Raw genomic sequence first — 20,793 nt, 5'->3', positions numbered from 1 at the left:
AAAAAAAAAAATTACTTATAATCCTTTTATCACCCTGTAGATTAAATGTGTCATTACTCTGGTTTACACCGGATAAACACTACAGTCATGGCATGATTGTGTCTGGAGGAGAGTAGGTTGCTGAAGGGTGTGCTTTTTCTCTACACTCAGTCTTTGGCTAACAGGATTACAAAATACATTCCATAATATCACAAGCACAGCTTGCAGTAAAGTAATGAAATCCTGTGGGATACTTAGCAAATACTGGTGTCAAAAAGACAAGGACTACTCATACACAAGTAATATGAAAGCAGCCAAGCAGCCCATGAACTATACATGGGGCCATTTCTCAGTGATACTAATAAATATAGCAAAACCATATTCTCTTTATAACTGCTATAACACCCATCTTCTGAGCTTTATGGGTATCATTTTTATTTAAAACAGTGGTGTTGGCTGGAAACCAGCAAAGTTCACAAAGTTCACTGAAGAAAAACACTAGAAATCTGTGCTCATGAGCAAAGCACTCCAGAAAATGTTCTTAAGGAGTTTAATAAGTAGCTCCAGATCAAATGCACCTGTACAGTGTACAGTAAAAATTTACATTAGGTCTGGATTTGAGTTCCCAGGCATGATAAATTAAAAACTGCAGCACTAGTCTAACAAATTTTAAACTCTCATGATGAACCAATGAGTTTCTAAATTATTTCTTTGGTCATGTGTTATTTTGCCTAGGGAACTGAAGAGGGCCAGGACTGGTGTCCTCTCAAATAATTATAATAATAATTAGGTGCATGATGCCCCTGGAACTAACACAGATCTGGCAGCTAGCACAACATCCTAAAATAACTTAATCTTAGCATCCTCCATATGTATATGCATTTGTGATGCAAGTTTTAATTAGAATTTTCCAACTACAAGAAAAGACACGAGTAGAACATGACAGCACACGCATATACACATGTACTCTTGAATAGAAGTGGGAAAAATTGAGGAAATGAGAAGGCATGAGTAGGTACAACCGAATCTGGGAAAACTGGAGTAGCTGTGATCTGCTGACAGCTTGATGTTGAGATAACGAGCACAGAAAAATCTCTAGCACACGCGTGCAGGGTCTTCTGCTCCAGAGAGACTCATCTCAAACACCCACCATGGCTGTGTGCTAATCTACCTACCTTCACTCCAGCCGTAATTACAGTCTCATGTCAGGATCCACAATTAGAACCCAGAAGGATGCTTCGTTCACCTTCGGAACACAATTTAAAATATTTAAGATGTTTTTGATGAAATCCGATGGCTCAGTGAGGCCTCTCTTGCCAGCAATGTCAGTAAAGACATTTATAATGATACAAAAGATTCCTATTTTAAATAAATGCTGTCCTTTCAAACTTTCTGTTAATCAAAAAATCCTGAAAAAACTGTTTTCAACATTGATAATAATAAGAAATGTTTCTTGAGCACAACATTAGCATATTAGAATAATTTCTGAAGTGCATTCCGGGAAGAAGGAAAATAGGAATGAACCACAAAACCATTGTTGACAGTGCAAGCCTATTTGAACTCCAAAAATCAAGCATCAATTCAACTGACTTTCTTTGCTTGTTGGTTCGATTTCAGAGTAGGCCTATATCATTTATATATATATATATATATATATATATATATATATATATATATATATATATATATATATATATATATATATAGAATAATAAAATTCTTAGGTTATTTCAGCATTATTTATTTACGCTCGCCTTTAGAATAACTTTAACAGTGTCTGGATAATTGTTCAGATACTAGAGCCAGTGGAAAAAAGGAGACTCATCCATCAAATCAACAACAAATCTGCATTTAGTATAACAGCCATGACAATCCATTTCAGTTTATGTCAAATTAAGTTAAACTGCATAATGACCTTCCCCTGTAGTCAACATTTCAATACAGACCTTTTTACTGTCCAATATTGTTTTTGTTTTTTTTCTTGCTCTTGCTCTCTCTCACACACACACACAGACTCACAAGTGTGTGTTAGATGGGCACAGCTGTGTTCCAATAAAACCCAGCAGCAGATGGAGCACAGTGACAGCAAAGAGGTCACATTGGACTTTAACTTTGACATTTATAGAGCATTCACTAGCACAAGTGGTGACAGGAGAGAGCAGCCCCTCTGAAACGCTATTAATTATCAGGTTATATTAAATGTTGTCAGACAACAGTAATCTGCTAGCCACGAAAACAATTTATAAAACCTTCAACCCTGCTATCAAATCAAATATACCCAGATCACATTACTATTAAAAATCACTGTAAGTAATGAGTGATTCTCCACTGCAGGATAGGAAAGGAAATTAAATTGTTAAATTTGGTCTGCTGTTTTTGAGTGCTGCAGAGGAGGCCCTTAACGTCCTTCACAGGATGAGCCCACTGCCAAGTTAAAACGGGGCAGCATGTGCAGTCTAGCAGACAACCATCCCAGATGGATGTCAGGTGGCATTTTTTCACCCCAGGTGAGACTGCAGTCCCATCTGTTGACAATTTGCACTTTTGGCTTCCTCCACACATTCAAATAAAGCTTGTATGGGGCTCCTCAAGGCCTTATAAGAGCCCGGCTGCCAGAGGAGGCCCATTAGTGGGCTGCGGGTGGCACTTAGGCCTGAGGACAAGCTGATGAGGCCCGTCCTACACTACAAAAACACACGGCCAGGATGCCTCTGGCTCCCTCCAGGCTGATATTATACTAAGTGGAATGTATGGATAAAAGATATGACTGTCCACCCGTTTCCTGAGACAGCTTTGCGTTTTGCCAAAGGTTTATTATAGTTCTTTACAGTGCTGAAATATACAAAACAAAACATGCAAAAATGACAAAACACTTTGTCAAAGATGGCTGCATTGAAATTCAAGGCACAAAGTCTTTGTCTACAAGGGTGGAAACATTCTCAAGAGTGCTAACAGCCTTGTGTTTCTGTGTGGTTTGGATGTGCTGTGACTTTCAAGGTCTAATTGCTTTTCATACCCTGTGAGATGAGAGGGAAGACAGCATCCATTGTGTTCCTTTGACACAGGGCCAGTCGGCCTTTCTTTACCACAATATTCTGTATTATGCAGAGGTGTTACAGGAGGACTACCAAATGCACATTTGTTGGCATCAGAAAGAAAACATACAAGTGATTCATTCCAACAAACATGATGGAGGGGAGCCCATTTTCCACCAAGAATTGTTATACTCACAGCTCATGAACAATATTTTTGATTTATTTTTTTCTATTTTTGAAACAATATTTATATCTAGGATTAGTTCCAATCATTTTAATCATGACTGGATATAAAAACATGAAGGACTTCAGGGGGTTGTAACATTGCTAAGCTTGATATAGTTGCATGCATCCATAACTTATAAAAATTTATGATGCAGAAATGTATAAAGCTCAGGGGAACACAAACCACCACAACAGTGACTATAGGCAACACACCATTTCACACTAAAAATATTATAAATAAAATAATAATATAAAATAAAACATTTTCAGGCTGTAATTTGCTAATTACACAGTCGCACGGGATTATAGACGTATTGATTGCTATGGTATGATTTGGTATGATGTAAATCTTAACCTATGATCACAAATACTAAACAATATTGAGAAACTGACCGGTCAGATTCTATGTTTACTATGCAAGCAAGGTCACTCATACAATCAACACTTTATGACTTGAATGCTGCATTTCCATGGAAACCTCGACATTTCAAGTTATCATTGACAAGAAAAGGATGTGAACGATCACATCTGCGTCCTTTTGACATAACTCTCACACATGTTGCCGTCCTTCATAAAGTGCATAAAACTAGGGGTAACTCGCATTCACAGTGCTTAAGTTTTTTAATCTTATTCATCTCTCTAAGCATCAGCCATGACAAATGGCTCATCTGTGACAATGGGGTCACAGCGAGCCATCCAAATGCCCATCAAATTGCATTCCATATCAAGATGACTTAATGCTCAATCTCCTGACGGGAAGGTCAAGTAGAACCAATCTGGCTAATGCTAAGAATCTGGCTAATGCTAAGTCACTCAGCACACAAACAAATCGAGGATGAAATATTAAAAGAGTTTCATTTGGACCTTTTAATAAGGATAAAGTATTTAAATTTGTGGATGTGGACTAAATGTGACTTTCTGATGTGCCACACATATTTTTACAGCATGCGAAATCAATTACGATTTCCATGATAATTTTGAACCAACTCATAGTAAAGCAATTCATATGCTGAAAAACATCTAATAATATATAATGTTTGCCATTTTAACATTCTGTTTGATTAAGTCAACTTAAACCAGAACACTACCATATGATTGAGACACACATTATCAAAAAGTTGACATCTTATTCTCTTTGAGAAGGGTACTTGAGTCCTGTCTTAACAGCCAGATCCTCGGCCCTGAACTGTACATGGGCTCCATAATGGCATAAATATAGTCACATAAACCCTGCGATGAGGGATTCTTTTATATAAGCTAATACTCTGCTCAAGGTCAAACCATAAACCAAATCACTAGGCCATAATCACAAAGATATTTGCAATGCAACCATGATGTGCTCAGAAACAGTCCCCACAGTGGCCTTGGAGTAGAAATGGACACAAGGACCACCAGAGACGATCTCGTTTGAACAAATTTTGGGAAGTAACAAAAAAAAAAATTAAATAACATGCCTGAAATTTTCATGAATTCTGAAAAAATATCAATTTCCACAAAAATATTAAGCAGCACAACTGTTTTCAATATTAATATTAATACAATAAGTGTTTTTGAGTACCAAATCAGCTATTAGAATGATTTCTAAAGGATCATGTGACACTGAAGACTGGAGTAATGACTGCTGAAAATGTTTGCTTTGCCATCACAGGTTAAAATTACATTTTAAAATACATAATTTCACAATATTACTGTTTTCACAGTATTTTTTGGGAAAAAAATTTGTTCAGCTTAGTCAAAACAACAAACAAAAGGACAGGCTGCTACAAGAAAATGGATCTCTACAGGAAATGGAAAAGCAGATTTCTACAGGTGGCGCTGGGGAGGAGGCGGCTTTCTCAGAACAGAAGCTTTCATAATTGCACAACATGGTGATTTCAGGCTATATATGGTAACATGCATTTGGAAGTACTTCTGATTGGCTGGTGCCACGGCACTGAAAGAACCAATCAGCGTTCGGTTAGAATTTCATGCCTGAACTACGTATTTCTGCAAATCAAACAAGACTAGAGGGCTTATTGAATATTAATTAAATCATTGATGCCACATAATTAATATTCATGAGAGTAGATCATTGGTTTTAAAATTGTGTCTTCAGATTATTTCTACACTCCTGATCATGAAGAGGTGGAACCAGCACTTTTTTTCAGTAAATTTAGCCTCAATAGTAGAATAATCAGTTTGTACAGCTTCATGAATAATAACATAGCTTCACAACTAGCCATCCAATAGCTACTCTTACCAGTGACCGAAGATGTTCTGATGTGCTTGTCACACGCCACACTCCCTCCAGGTAGTGTTGTGCATGTAGAGGAAGTGGTGTGACAGTGGCCAAACAGGTTCGTTTGCCACCCACTCTCGCTGCTCCGTCTTGATTCCAGCCCATTCCCTGTGGTTTTTCCCTGGACATCGAACCACAAGGATGTCTGGTGAGGTTTTGACTGCTATGTGTGGGCCATTCCCAGGAAGCATGGGGTGAGGTGGCACTGTGGGATGCCACACGTGGTGGCAGCAGGCCAGAAAGGGGTCCGGGCTGCAGGTCAGGCATGTCCTCGAACGCCAGCCCCAGGGCAGAGCGCAGTGCCAGGCACCTCAGGTAGTGATGGGGGGTTCCACACACTTCACAGCTGCTCTGGGATTCCCAACCCCGAAGAGGCCATTCCAGAGTCTGGAGCTTGTCAAGAAGGAACGCTGCAAAGCTCGGGTCCTGCAAGGAAATTCAGCAACATGACAAGTTATTACAGCACAGCTGCTAAAAACATCTTGGTTTTGTTCATGCTGCATTCTGGTTAAATTAACAGGCTAATTGTATTTTCTGAGCTTGTGCATTAATATTCTCTATTCACAAAGCAAAAGCTGGGCTTACAGGGTTAGTTCACCCAAAAATGAAAATTATTTAATTTATTACTCACCCTCATGTCGTTTCACACCCATAAGACCTATGTTTAGCTTCGGAACACAAATTAAGATATTTTTGATTAAATCTGATGGCTCAGTGAGGCCTTCAGCAATGACATTACCTTTTTTAATGCCCAGAAAGCTACTAAAAACATATTTAAAACAGTTCATGTTACTACAGTGTTTCAACCTTAATATTATAAAGCGATGAGAATACTTTTTGTGCTATAAAAATAACAAAATAGCAACTTTATTCCACAATATCTAGTGAAGGGCGATTTCAAAACATTGCTTCATGAAGCTTCGAATCTTTACGAATCAGTGGTTCAGAGTGCTTAAATCACATGATTTCAGTAAACGAGGTTTGGTTACGTAACTGTAGCTGTGTCCGAAACCACTCACTCGTTCACTTATTCACTAATCCCTATATAGTGTATGGCATTTGAGTGCACTATATCTGTATGGAGTGAATGAAATGAAGTAAGTGAATTTGGACGCTGACGTATACACTGTGCGTCGGAGATATATATATCAGATACGGCTCGACACGCGATAAAACTATTTTATCCTACATGTTATTTAGATTATAAAACAATGATAATAACGATAATCATAATGACTTCATTTTGTAATCATACATGGCCTCTGTGCCAGCTTTGTAGTTTAATCGATTGTATAATTTTTTTTATCATGCTTAATGTGTTCATAATCATTTAATACTATAAAATACTGCAAACAAAAATAAACACATTAACAAGTGTACATAATTTCAAGTATTTATCCTTTTTAATAAAGTTGTTAGAAACTCTCACGCTCACAGTTTACGTGGTCTTTGAGCGCCCTCAGGCGACCGCTATGATTTGAATACGCTACATTAACTATTTTTTTTAAATCATCCGCTAAATTATCATCTTTTAAAGTTTAATGAGTTAACAGTGCCACAAATTATTAAAACACATTGCTGTTAGTAAAACACAATAAATTGATTTAATGCCTACATCATATTTTAATAATAAAAATAATATTTTTATTAATATAATTTCATTTTTTTTATTCATCTATATAATAATGTCCCCCTACATTTTAGTAGGTTTTATTCAAGTAGTGATTTTTTTTTAAAAATCACTCAGAATTCGGACACCACTACAAAATGGCCGACACCCGATATAGTGGACTATATGGTGGATAGGGAGCAGTTTCAGACACAGCTTGTGTTTTGAAACTTCAATAGTTCACGTGACTTTGGCAGTTTGATTCGTGCTCTGAATCACTGATTCAAAATAAATGATTCATAAAGATTCAAAGCTTAATGAAGCAGTGCTTTGAAATCGCCCATCACTAGATCTTGTGGAATAAAGTCACAATTTTGTTATGTTTGGCGCACAAAAAATGTTCTCGTTGCTTTATAATATTAAGGCTGAACAACTATTGTCACATAAACTGGTTTAAAAATGTTTTAGTAGCTTTCTGGGCATTGAAAAAGGAAGTGTTATTGCTGTCTATGCAGGCCTCACTGAGCCATCGGATTTGATCAAAAATATCTTTATTTGTGTTCTGAAGATCAACGAAGGCCTTATGCGTGTGGAACGACATGAGGGTGAGTAATTAATGACAGAATTTTAATTTTTGGGTGAACAAACCCTTTAATTCATAGTTGATTAGCTCGTCAATCACATGGAACACATGCTGTACAAACTTTCAAATAAGAACCAGTGGCAGTAACAAAGCCCACATGAATGCATATACTACAATAACAATCATTTAACCTTCTCTGAACGATGTAAATGTTTCATGAGCAAAAAAAAAAAAAAAAAAAAAGCATTTCCATTCTTTTTTTTATAAAATAAAAACTGAACTATGAACCAACAATAGGTTAAAAGTTACCCAAATACTTTTTGTGGCCACTATAAAAAATATTTAGATGAAAATATATAAATTAAGGTAAACTTTTGGTGAACTTTGTCAAATAAATGTCACTTCTAACAGCTGCTCCTTTTAAAAACCATAAAATCAAAGCTCTCTCTCCACACAACATTGTGTGTAGCTTGATTTAAGGATTGTAATAATAAGCTTATGCTGCCAACACCATAAGTGTATATTTTGTGGGAGTGAAATGGAGGTCAGGGGACAAAGCCCCGACCTCAGCACAACACTATACCATGATTGAGTGCTTTTGTCTGGGACTGGAGGACTTCTACAGCAGGTTTATTCACTAAGGGGGGAAACCATACGGCATTGGCATGTCAGATGCCTGCAATCTGCTTCAGTCGGCATGCAGGCATCTCCTCCAACCTGTTAGAGCTGCCTGTGGGCATTAGACTTTACATTTATTCATTTAACAGAATCGACTTACATCTTTACAAGGAAGTCCTAAGCCTAGTCCAGAAAACTGATAATATTATGATCATGACTGAGAGTACAGAAAATGATACTGAATGAAAGTGAATTAGTTGGGACTGAATAGAACAGAATAAAATAGTTCAAATTTGACATAATAAAGCAAAAAGCATGAAATAATATGAATAATACGAATAAATAAATTGCATTAATAGTAAATTCACTGAAATGCATTAATCTAATATAAAATTTCATTAAAAAATAAAATTAAAGAATGCAAATATTTAAATAGTTCTACAGATTTTGGATGTTTGTACTCTGCTTCTCTATTAGAAACATGAAGAATCTAGTAATTAAAGGGTTTTGGAGCAGTTCAGCCAACATGTGTCCTCAGAAGCCTTCATGTGTGTACATTTAAACACTGCGAATCGTAAAAATGCAAAATGACAGCTGCAGAATGCAAAATGACCAGATGACACGAATGCAAGCACAACATGGCGTGTGTTAGTGAGTCCATCCACCCACTCAACAGACACAAGCTGCACTTGTTAAGTGCTAGTCACACAGTGCTATTGGAGAGGACCTTCCTTTGTATAGAGATTTAAAGCCAGGCTGCCGTCTGCATCCTTTATTGTGTCTGTGGCTTCTGGTGTCCTCCTAGGCAAACACGCAGTGGTTATTCACGAGTCAGTGCCTTACTATGAGCCCGTGCCCTCTGAGCCCCACCCCACATGTGCTCGCGGTGGCCACTGCATTCTGATAGATGGGACAAAAGGGTGAGGGTGAGCAGGCACACTTTGTGATGACAACAACATTAAAGATATGTACCTATCCACTTGGAGTAAGAATTACCAGAGGCCCCACAATGGCTTATTTGAACAATTCTTAAGCCACGATATGATATTATTGCAATTTCCCTGCAATATCAACACAGGGGAACCAGGAATGCAATTTCAATTGAGGAGGGCCCACAGCAACAACCTGGGGCCCCAGATACCCCATGGCCCTGATGCTAAGTATCGCAATAACATGTATTGCAATATATTGAAATTTATTACCTTTTTCAACTGCAAATATCGACAAAGATTTACTTCTCAGTCTGTTCATTTCACATTTTTCCTATCCATCTCCTCCATCACGTCCTTCGTCAATATTTTCCTTTATCATAGTGCCCCTATTATGCTATTTTAAAGGTTCCTAATGATCTCCTACAATAAGTTTACATGCATCCAAGGTCAAAAAACACTTTAATTTTCTAATAACAAACGTTGCACACATTTCTCAAAAGAGTGTGAAAATGTTTTTTTTTTAAAGATTCAGTCCCTGTAAACCTCTCCTTTCTGCGAGCCTGCTCTGATTGGTCAGTCTTGCGATTGGTCTACCACTTACAGTGTGTGTCAGAAACTAATTATTACAATTATTGCCTATTACCATATCTGAATTTCAACTCCAAAGGCTTCGTCAGTGCTTTATACACAGTGATATCACGAATTATGGCGTCATTTTTTCCCATATCAATTCCAGTGTGAGTCCTCATCCTTTTGAAGCCAAAGTGGATTTGCAGCATTGAAAAGAGCATCTTCTCAACATGTCGACAACACAAACCAAACTCTTCCAGGCCTCAGCTACAACTACACGGTGTTTTAGGAAAGTTCAAAGTAGACGCCATATGCAGGCAGCACATTTTACGCTCCTTTTCAGATATGAAAACTAATAAATCATATTTATATTATTGTTTTAGGAACACATACATTTTCTATTTACAGAAACAGCATAAAAATTGGACGCTAGATGGCGCTATGGGGTTATTTTTGTTGTGTAATAGCCTACACAATAACGCAAGAAAACTTTGCTTTCAACAGAGTATAACCGGGATCACCGACCATATATAACAGTATGTAACAGCGAGAATGAGCTTCCTTTACACACAGCTCTAAGAGAGAACGAGACAGAAATGTAGTAGCGAAGATTTACTCAAGCTGTTTGTGAAATTACAGTCTGAAAGAAATATTTCAAATTATTATTATTATTATATCCAGTGTTGGGGAAGCTACTCTGAAACTGTAGTTTGACAAGCTACAAGCTACTCTTGAATTAAAGTAGTTAAACTACAGTCAAGCTACCCTTTTGAAAAAGTAGTTAGCTACACTACAAGTTACTATCAAAAAGTAGCTAGCTACATTGAAACTACTTTTTTTTTTTTTTTTTTTTTTTTTTTTTTATGACATACCATATTACAAATAACTGGATAACTGTTAATGAAGAATGTTTAAGTAAGATGTTTGGGGTTTAAACAAAGCAATGCACTACAATTATGATTTCAAAGCATAGTGTTTTATTTTGTAAACTATATTAAAAAAAAATACAATACTCAAATAAAAATGCAGGATTCACGCTCAAAATTGCTACCATAACCATAACACGGGACAAAAATGTGTAATAATAAAAATAAGCATAAATGCAGACTCGAAAAGTATTAGAATTTTTGTATCAATATTTTTGAAATTCTATTCCAATTATTTGTAAAATGACTTAACTTCTTAAATGTCTCTACGCAATTCGTGCTTCTCGCGTGAACATTCCGAGCAACCCATTTTATTAGATCAGCGCACAAGCTATGTTGTTGTTTTCTGTTCAGTTGATGGATGCTTTGCCAATGCAATGACTCAAAACACAGCGTTAGTGATCTTATGTTCATTATAAAACTGGCGGGACAGATTAGGCTATGGCGGGTCACCACTGCAATAATATAGTTTGCATACATTTGATATAGACTGCAATAAAGCAGAATAATCCATTTAAAAAGGCTATTATTCACCTGTATGTGCTTTAAGTCTTCATCACAGACAAACAGCGTTTTAATCATGTTTATAACCTTTAATAATCAATTTGTGCAGTGTGAACCAACTCCTGTCCTTTAAATAATCATCAGGCGATCTCTTCTCGATGAACTGCTGACAAACTTATAAAGCCACAAGATGCACCACTATAACTACTATAACTACTCTCCAACACTGAATATATGCCACTAAAATTATGCACAACACTCGCAACCCCAAGCCAAAATCAAGTCAAAATCAGTAATCTTAATTAATACAATATCGCTACATAAAATATCACTATATTATGTTGTATAGATTATTTTCCCCACCATCCACCAACAGTGACTTTCTTTTTAAACCTTATAAGGCACAATGGAAAGAGTGAAATGGATCTACAACTGCACCTGTGATAAATCTGAAATACTAGTTGGTAGGCATTACTGGTGATGGAATTACATTCCCTGTTCACAAAAATAAATAAATAAATAAAGGCGTAGCTTAAACAAAGAAGAGTGTGGCATACTGACATGCAGTTAAATAAATGATAGGATCACAGAGGCTGTCGACTATGATGCCGTGCTAGATATGAGGCTAAGAGAGAACTGAGGCCTTCCTTCGAAGTCTTCATCCATGCTCCACAGAGGAGAAAATTGCTGGTGAATTGCAATTTTCTGTTCTGTTAGGTAACAGACAGATGATGGAGGTACTGAAGGAAAAAGAGAAGAGGAACAGGAAATAGAAGGAAGGCAGGCAAGGAATAAGTAAGGACTGTCACAAAAGGTTGGGAAAAATCCAGTGTGCATGACAGAACACAAGAAGAGGGCACACACGAGTGACTGGAATAACAGAATGCAGGAAGTTTGAGAAGATTTATATTATGAAAAGTTCTGAACACAGTCAAATGGGCCGTTCATAAACAGAACACTCTTAAGTTTAAAAATGTAGAATAGAAAAGAACACTGAATGTACCTTCTTTTAAATGGATGCACAAATAAAATGAAATAAAATAAAATATATTCTTCTGCCAAGAAACTTCCCGCATTCATACACAACATGTGTTTACAGGTGTGTTTTATCTGCATTTTACAGCAGCTTTGAAAAGGGCTCAATCAATCAGAATTGTGAATCTCAAAAATTCATATCTTAATAGTGCAGTCTTAAAAATGTGATGCTCATCATGTAAAAGACACTTAAAAAGCATTGAGGTGATTTAGTCAAAGACATCCATAAATGTAATCCATTCAACAGCTGTGTCAGACCCTGTTTTTTGACCAACTGCCAAGTCACACACACATTTTGGGGGGATACCATATAGTAGGCAGTGAATGATACATATATGCTGGATAAATTGGATTTGGATGTGTCTTGAGGTCTCCAGCATTCTTAATCTTTGGGAAACAGCCACAGTCTCAACAGAAAACAAAAACAAAACATATAAAACAGATATTGCAGCTTCTCAACAGAACCATGTGGTAAATTTTACAGCTTCAGCAAAACAGACAAAAATTTAAACAACACAAGATCTTTATACTTTTACCCTGAATCCAAGAATCCAATCCTTGTTTACCTGTTACCTTGTTTACTTTTTTTTTTTTTTTTTTGAATAATCACAATATGAAGACAAATTTTTAAATTACCTGCTTTTCCCCTCAGTAATCCGATAATAATGGCTGATAAAACGTGACTGGTCCTGTCTCTTGACTACTACAGGTTCTCGTAATCTCTCAAGCCATGGATTCTGGTATGCAGTCAGACCACAACTGACTGAACTCAGAGACAATTCTATACTTACTTGCAAAGCAGTGTTGTAAATCACTCCACACACACACACACACACACACACAATTGTGATATATCCTCATAAGCAGCAACAGACGGAGTGCTTTGTATGCTGGAGGTCAGGGGGAGACTGGATCCTCCTCTATCAGAAGTCTAGAAATGAGCAGCTTATTTCAGAAATGCCAAAAATACCTGATGTTAAACTTCAAAATGATAAGATACTAAGACATTAAAGACAAGAGAAGATATTCAAAATGTCATGCAAAATTATTTCAACAAAATGCCCGGTTAAAACGTCAGTTTTGAGAGGGGAATATATTGGGCTCTGCTAACATGGTGCACAAATGCAGCATGAATGCAGTCTGGTGTTTTGTGTGAGGTGGAAAGGGAGAAAAATGGGAATAATGTACAGTACAAAAATGAAAACAAATAGAAAAATTAAGAAAATTAATTTCTAAACCACAAATATTTCTAAAGTAAACTGTCCAACAGTGACACTAGAGGATACCAGGGGATTATTACAACAAAAAGAAGGTTACCAGTAATAACAAAAGATAAAAAGAGCAAGTACTATTATTCATGATGAAACTTGATGAGACTATATCAAGTAGTAAAAAAATAACTTGACAGCTATGATATAATTTTTCTTATCCAGGCCAAAAAAAATCAAATGTAAGCAGATAAACCAGCTAAAGTTAGTAGTGTTGATGTAAAATAAAGTATAAGACAGAGTTCAAAAAGTGCATCCCCTCTCCTTGGTCTCAACCTAATTTACCATCTACAAGTCAGTTTCATCCACACAAGGGCTGCCCCCAGACAACCCTCATGAATTCGCCTCTTTGCATATTCATGCTACCAGCAATCTTCTCATCAAAACACATCTCTTCCCAATGAAACCTGTTCCATCCCTCAGTGGAAGTGTACATCATTAAACAAAACTCATTATAAAACTATGTATGTGTCACGAAATACTTTCAAATAAGAGACTCTAATGAGTAATGCAAATTAATCCTGTCCACAACATTAGTTAGTTCACCCAAAAATGAAAATTGTGTCATTAATTACTCACCCTTGTGTTTTTCCAAACCCGTAAGACTTTCGTTCATCTTCGAAACACAAATAAAGATATTTTTAATGAAATCTCTGAGCTTTCTGTGCATCCATTGCACTTTGAACCTGGAAGTCTAATTCGTTGCTGGTTCCTTCGAGATTTTCCTACGGGGTTTTTTCGATTTATGTGTAAAATAAAGCCTGTGGTAAACATAACTTGATTATTATTTGACGTTTTGTTCTACAACATAAATTACACATGACACACCCATAGCAAAAATGCGCATTAAGAAGCAGTTATGTTCATTTTTGAAAATGTACGTTTTTAATTATTAACTACAAAAGCTTGGGGTGTGAGTGTGTGCAGTGTACGTTGTAGAACAAAACATCAAAGTATCGTCAAGTTATGTTTACTACAGGTTTTATTTTATTAAACAAATATGGGGGTTAAATTCAAAACCCCATAGGAAAATCTCAAAGGAACCAGCGACAAATTAGAAAATTCTGTCATTTATTACTTACCCTCATGCCGTTTCACACCCTTAAGACCTTCGTTCATCTTCGGAACACAAATTAAGATATTTTACTTGAAGTCCGATGGCTCCGTGAAGCCTCCATAGGAAGCAATGTCACTTCCTCTCTCAAGATCCATAAAGGTACTAAAAACATATTTAAATCGGTTCATGTGAGTACAGTGGTTCAATATTAATATTATAAAGTGATGAGAATATTTTTGGAGTGCCAAAAATAACAAAATAACGATTTATTTAATGATGGCCGATTTCAAAACAATGCTTCAGGAAGCAACAGAGCACAGTGAATCAGTGTGTCGAATCTGCTGTTCTGAGCGCCAAAGTCACGTGATTTCAGCCGTTGGCAGTTTGAAACCTGTTTGAAACGCGATCCGAATCATGATTCGACACACTGATTCACTTGTGCTCCGATGCTTCATGAAGCATCGTTTTAAAATCGGCCATCACTAAATAAGTCGTTATTTTGTTATTTTTGGCGCTCCAAAAATATTCTCGTCGCTTTATAATATTAATATTGAACCACTGTGCTCACATGAACCGATTTAATTTATTATTATCAATTATTTTTGGGTGAACTAACCCTTTAACGTACTTAGATTACAATATCACATTAACGGTATGAGTAAAAAAATAAATTAAACATTAAAACAATAACACAGTAAGCTGCATAATTTATTCAGGCCCTTTCAGAACTCCAGACTGCGCCTAAAACCAAAAATATTAATTTGCGAGTGATATTTTTGCTGAGACTGCCAGGATCCCTCACGAAATCTATTGCAGATTCTCATTAAGGCTTACTCTGCTTATGTCTTCAGAGTATAGTTTGTCTCATTGACAGTGAAAGCATTTAAAAACTTCCTTCCCAGTCAGTCATCAGTCTCTGATTGGTCATACGGCACCAATGATACCAAAGATAATGGCGTTGACGGCGCAGGCATAATTGACTATGAGATGCAGGGAGAAATTGTAATGATGGCACTTAATAGAGCAATTATCCCACATTAGGATAACATCTCGCCCAATAAGCTCCCATTAACATGAGCAAGCGCAGAGTTGATGACAGCATTTGATTACATGTGGGTGGGCCTATATTATACAGTACATTTAAGTGACCGTCTATAGAAATACCCTTTTTTTTATGACTCCCAAAACATTTCCACCAACCTTGTTTGTCTAATTTACATTTAGAAAACTAATTTCATAGAGATTGGTAAACAAACAGGTTATAGCAGATAGACAAATTACAGCATGCTACATGAGTAATTGGTTGCAATTATAGTCTCCCTGGTGGGTAGAATTTATGCCAAAGATTTTTCTTAATTAGTATAACATTGTCACTCACAAATGTTTTCCTGACAATATTAAGAAAATTACTGCAATGTTCATAAATGACTTGTGTGTCATTAAGAAGGGAAAGGGAATAACACGCCTGCAACTTTGTTAAGAGCAAAGTTCACCGTACAGCCCACAGATATTGTCAAACGATGTATGTGACAGAATACCAGAGTGGGGATTTAGTTCTGTAAAGGAGGATAAGGGAATGAAGCAGTAATAAAAAAAAAAGAAAAAAAAGAAAAAGAAAAGCCACTCTTCCACCACAGTGACTTAGCAAAGACTTGTTTATCCTGGGTTTCTCTTGCAATCCAAGTCATCCGTATCAAAGCCGAGTTCCTGTCAATGTAATGAGAATGTTACGTAACTGAGATGACACACACATACATCATTGATGCATTCAAAGGAATGCTTCCTCCATGAAGATTATTGCATAATGTGCTGGTGGATATACACACAGGTAAAATGAGAATGTAAGAAAATCATAAAGATTAGGTAAGAGCTGCCAAATCAAATCTAAAAGCTCTGTTTTAGAGCCATTGGTGCCACTTTGATTGTTTCAAACAAACCGAAATTGAAACAGAAAGATTTGTTTCACCCTGGTTGAGCTCTGTGGTCAAACAAAGAGACTTTAGAGGGCTTAATTAACATTACATACAATCCTTCCAGCAGTGATTATGGAGCAAGTATGTCATCCCTTATTGAAAAATGTAGCACTCTCATAAGAATCATTAGTGTCCCACTGATGCATATCAGCCAAGCCAATTAGCCAGATGATTAATACAATCATTCAGCGGAATGAGTCATAATAAATGAATGGAATAAATGAATTTTTCAGATGGTGCTGAAATAATTTCATACTTTGAACATAAATATTATCCTACTCCCATATGCCTGTTTCTAACTATTTGTATCTGCTAGCCAAAAGAGAAGCTGAGTTTTTTGTGTGGAAAATGTTATTATAGGGATGAGCAGATATCTGCACTTTGAAACCTTACAGAGATTAAAGTGGGAATTTATCAGCAGTAGTTTTAAGTGTGCTTTTGGACAAAACGATGGCTAAAAAGATATTGTTGACCTGGCTTCCTCTTAAGTGACACACAGAGCACAATGTCAGAATATACTGTCTGCAATGTTCTCTTAGAATTTATTACTTTCACATGCTAGAATGATGATATATCTCTATAGTCACAAAGATGATTGGGAAATGACTTTGCATTAGTCAGTCATAATATTGTAAGTCACTCTTTGATGGATATTTCAAGTTACTTAATCTACATTCCTTCACAGAAAATCTTCTCCAGACTTCTATATTTAGTTTTTCTGTTCAGTTCTATGGGCAATCCACTTCTGCCACTGAAGATAAGTGAAGATAACTGGTCAAATTTAATTTTGTCAAAGTGCTCCAAGTGTAGACAAAATGTGACTGGAATTTTCATGATTAATTTTAAAAGCAAATTTAAACTGTCTTTCCTTTTGTTTTTATCAATCATGTGCCGAACATATACATTCTGTGTAATCAACATGCAATTTAGCTTTAGTTGTGATGTCCAAGTTTTAGTATAGTTTTGATATATTTATCAGTCTTCACTGGAAATACAGAACTTACAGACAGGAATAGTCAAAATGAGCTGAAGCAAAAAAAGACACTTGCAAGTTTGTTAAAAAATAAAAAGCTGTTCTTCTTCTGTAATATTATCACAGCAGACACATATCTGTCTGACACATAGCGATTGAGCATTCAAATCTGCTCTGGGTCATTCCAAAAATGATTGAATGAGTATTCCACAACAGCAGGAGATACAATTCAATGTTCCATGTCAACAAGGCAGTCAAAGTTCCTATTTTAGGTACCTCACCACAGGTTTTGTCTTTTATGAACATGTTTTTGAGCCAAGAAGGTCAAAGCTGAACATGCCAGGCCCCCAGTCAACAGAGATCAAATGAACGATTCCACTCCTCCCTGTGTCCGCCTGTAGTTTCCTGTTTTTACAGGGAATGGACAGTGATGGCACCTCCTTTTAAAGAAAACAGTTATGGCTAAATATTTTTTCCTTTTTAAAGCTCTGCTGTTGTGTCCTCTCACACATTGCCTCCGTTTTTCATCAGGCCGCCAGCTGAGTTTCCTCTCTAAGGCTCTCACATGATCTGTATGCATTCTGTTGGACGCACATTTAAATGTATCCATCTTCGAGAAAAGTAACTTCTAATCACCAAGTGTAAGTATGAGAAACTACTTTACGCACATCTTTGCTACATTAACAATAATGCAGCAGACCACCTATAAAACTGATGTTTAGAGAAAGCTGTTTAGAAATGTCAATGCGATAATAAACGTCAAGCATTCAGTTATTTTATATGCTACAGGTAAATGTCACACTAGCCCCAGTCAAATAAAACTGACAAGCTGCAAGCTGAATTCATACATTAAAAGATTCTTGCAGGTGCAGTAAAAGTGGCAAAATACTTGACCACAGGAAGTGGAACTGACCTCAACATTAGAGAAGCAATTAGACTAGTGGTTCTTAATCAGGGGAAAGAGGCCCACTAGGGGGCCTCAGTAAGATCCACAGAATGATGTAAAATTATTTAAAGTCCCCCTGTAGTCAATAATTTTACCACTTAAAACTCATCTTTGATCACCCAAATTATATATTTAAACTATTTTTAAAAAATCTTAATGCCTTAAAATAGGTTTAAAGTAACTCTACACCCTTGCCTCATTTAATATACATGGATCAATGAATATGATAATTAGCTCCGCCTCCACTCACTCACACAAGCTCAGACGAGATCCACTCGGTCAACTTACTGTTAAACGCTGCACAGTATCGCTTTTTACAACGTCGGACACATGACGGTAATTAATATGATTAGTGTTTTTATTGACTACGTTATCAAGCAGCTAATAATGTGTTGCTAATGTTACACAAACTATGTTTTCTAATAACAGTAGATATACTGTTAAAATGAATTTGGACACTAGGTTGAAATACTCTGCTAAGACCACTGTGTAAACTTGAAGATTCATAGATAAAATAACATTGAAATCAGCTGCTGGTTAAAATGGCTGAAGTGACATTTTGGGAAAAGTGTTTAGCAATTTTTGGTTTGTTTTGTTTTTGCTGCAGATGTTGCTTGGTTTGATGTTTGTATCCAATGAAATTCATACATTTACTTGACATTTTATTTGACTTCATAGTTAAAGGGTTAGTTCACCCAAAAATGAAAATTCTGTCATTAATTACTCACCCTCATGTTGTTCTAAACCCATAATACCTTCATTCATGGAAGCCTGGAAACGCTGAACGAAAACAGTGTATGAGAGTGTGTTTTTTAACACTAAAATATACTGTGTGCACATATACAAGATATCAATCTGGAAATCAATACACCAGATTTTCAATGCATGATTTTTTCCTCGAACAGAAAAGTCGTATGAAGTCTGTGAAACTTTTTAATTATTCCAGACATCTTCCTTTTGATGACATTCTGACTTTGTACTATAAGCTTAAATTCAGTCTCAGGTGCGAGAATACAGCTATCTCCTTAACACAGCTGCTATGCGTCTCCCAAAACACCAAAATCTCCCAATCCAATCTCAGAGCCATCACTAATGACAACTAATCTGAAAGTGTGACCGCCAGGCAGGCTGTGGCTGAAAGGAGATAAGGCAGTTGAAAGTAAGACATAGACAACCTGGTAGCATGAAGTGACAACAAGGACAAACGACTGATGGAAGTGACTTAATCAAAGACAAGTTAACACACCCAAAGCGGTAATCACGAGTTCAAAGTAGCCAAAATAACACCAGGAAACTTGTCCTGTGTCTGCTTCACTGGACAGCTTGTATCCCTGCTCTGCTACAGCACTGGCATCCAGAGCTCATGAGAAGAGAGCCGTAACCCTGCAGCTTTATTGCTCCGGTGGCTTTTGAAAATGAGTGTGGTGAGGGTTATAAAGCCAGTGAGAACTTAAATATTTCTGCTTTGACAAGGCTTATGGGGCCTCTTTGGGCAAACTGGTGCATAAAACTGTGGTAGTATGGTACGGAAGCATTCTCTTGGGCATGCTTTAACACTGAAGTTACACTGCAAAACTGTGAATGGATAGTGTCTAAGCTACTTCCTGCTTTGTGCTAAGATTTTACGATATTTGTCAATGAAGAGAAGCCTATTTTTTTTTTTTTTTTTTTTTTTTGTGACTTGGGCTTTCAGTGTGACTTATATGATGCACTTATCTCAGTGCCAAACGATGAAAGTTGATTGAAGTTCAGGCTCAGCGACAGAACTGAATTACTGCTACCAAACCACTGCATTGATCTGTTTCACAGCTCACTTAGCCTGTTATTTAATCTATTTCAGTGTGCTTCTATCAGCTTACCTGTCCCATATACTCGAGCTGATCCTGCCACATTGTCAGACCCTTATTGCCTCAGGTTAATGACAGACTCTAAAGGATGCAGTGACAAAACCTATATCTCTTCCTTCCACTGTCTTTCTTAAGCTGGATTTGTCCCTGTTTTGTTCATGTCTTCTCAGCAATGATTCTTTCTGGTCTCTTTTAACCATAGGACTTCCTCTTTTTCTCAAGGTGTACTCACACTAGACTTCCTGGTCCATTCAGTTACGTTATACGCATATATGGAACTGACCTGAAAATTCATCTAGGAAAAAAAATGTTCAATAGAGAATCTAAACATCACAGATTGACGTTTAGATTGCTATTTACACTAGCTCTGCACACCAATGTCTAGCTGAGCCTCTCAAATTTTTAAAAAGATACACAGGATTTAATATTTTCAGT

General features: G+C 36.7%; 1 protein-coding gene across 1 annotated transcript in view; it reads right to left on the bottom strand.

The window, feature by feature from the left end:
* The window catches only part of kif26aa (kinesin family member 26Aa), an 80,221-nt gene that overhangs the window by 47,770 nt on the left and 11,658 nt on the right, over window positions 1–20,793 (bottom strand). The window contains exon 3 of the mRNA XM_067383020.1: window positions 5,479–5,943. Within this exon, the coding sequence (XP_067239121.1) occupies window positions 5,479–5,943 (465 nt within the window). The remainder of the gene's footprint in view (window positions 1–5,478; window positions 5,944–20,793) is intronic.

The sequence above is a fragment of the Chanodichthys erythropterus genome, chromosome 4 (assembly GCF_024489055.1).
Source record: "Chanodichthys erythropterus isolate Z2021 chromosome 4, ASM2448905v1, whole genome shotgun sequence".
Lineage (NCBI taxonomy): Eukaryota > Metazoa > Chordata > Actinopteri > Cypriniformes > Xenocyprididae > Chanodichthys > Chanodichthys erythropterus.
The sequence above is the reverse complement of the archived record's forward strand: the minus strand, read 5'-3'. Positions and strand labels throughout refer to the sequence as shown.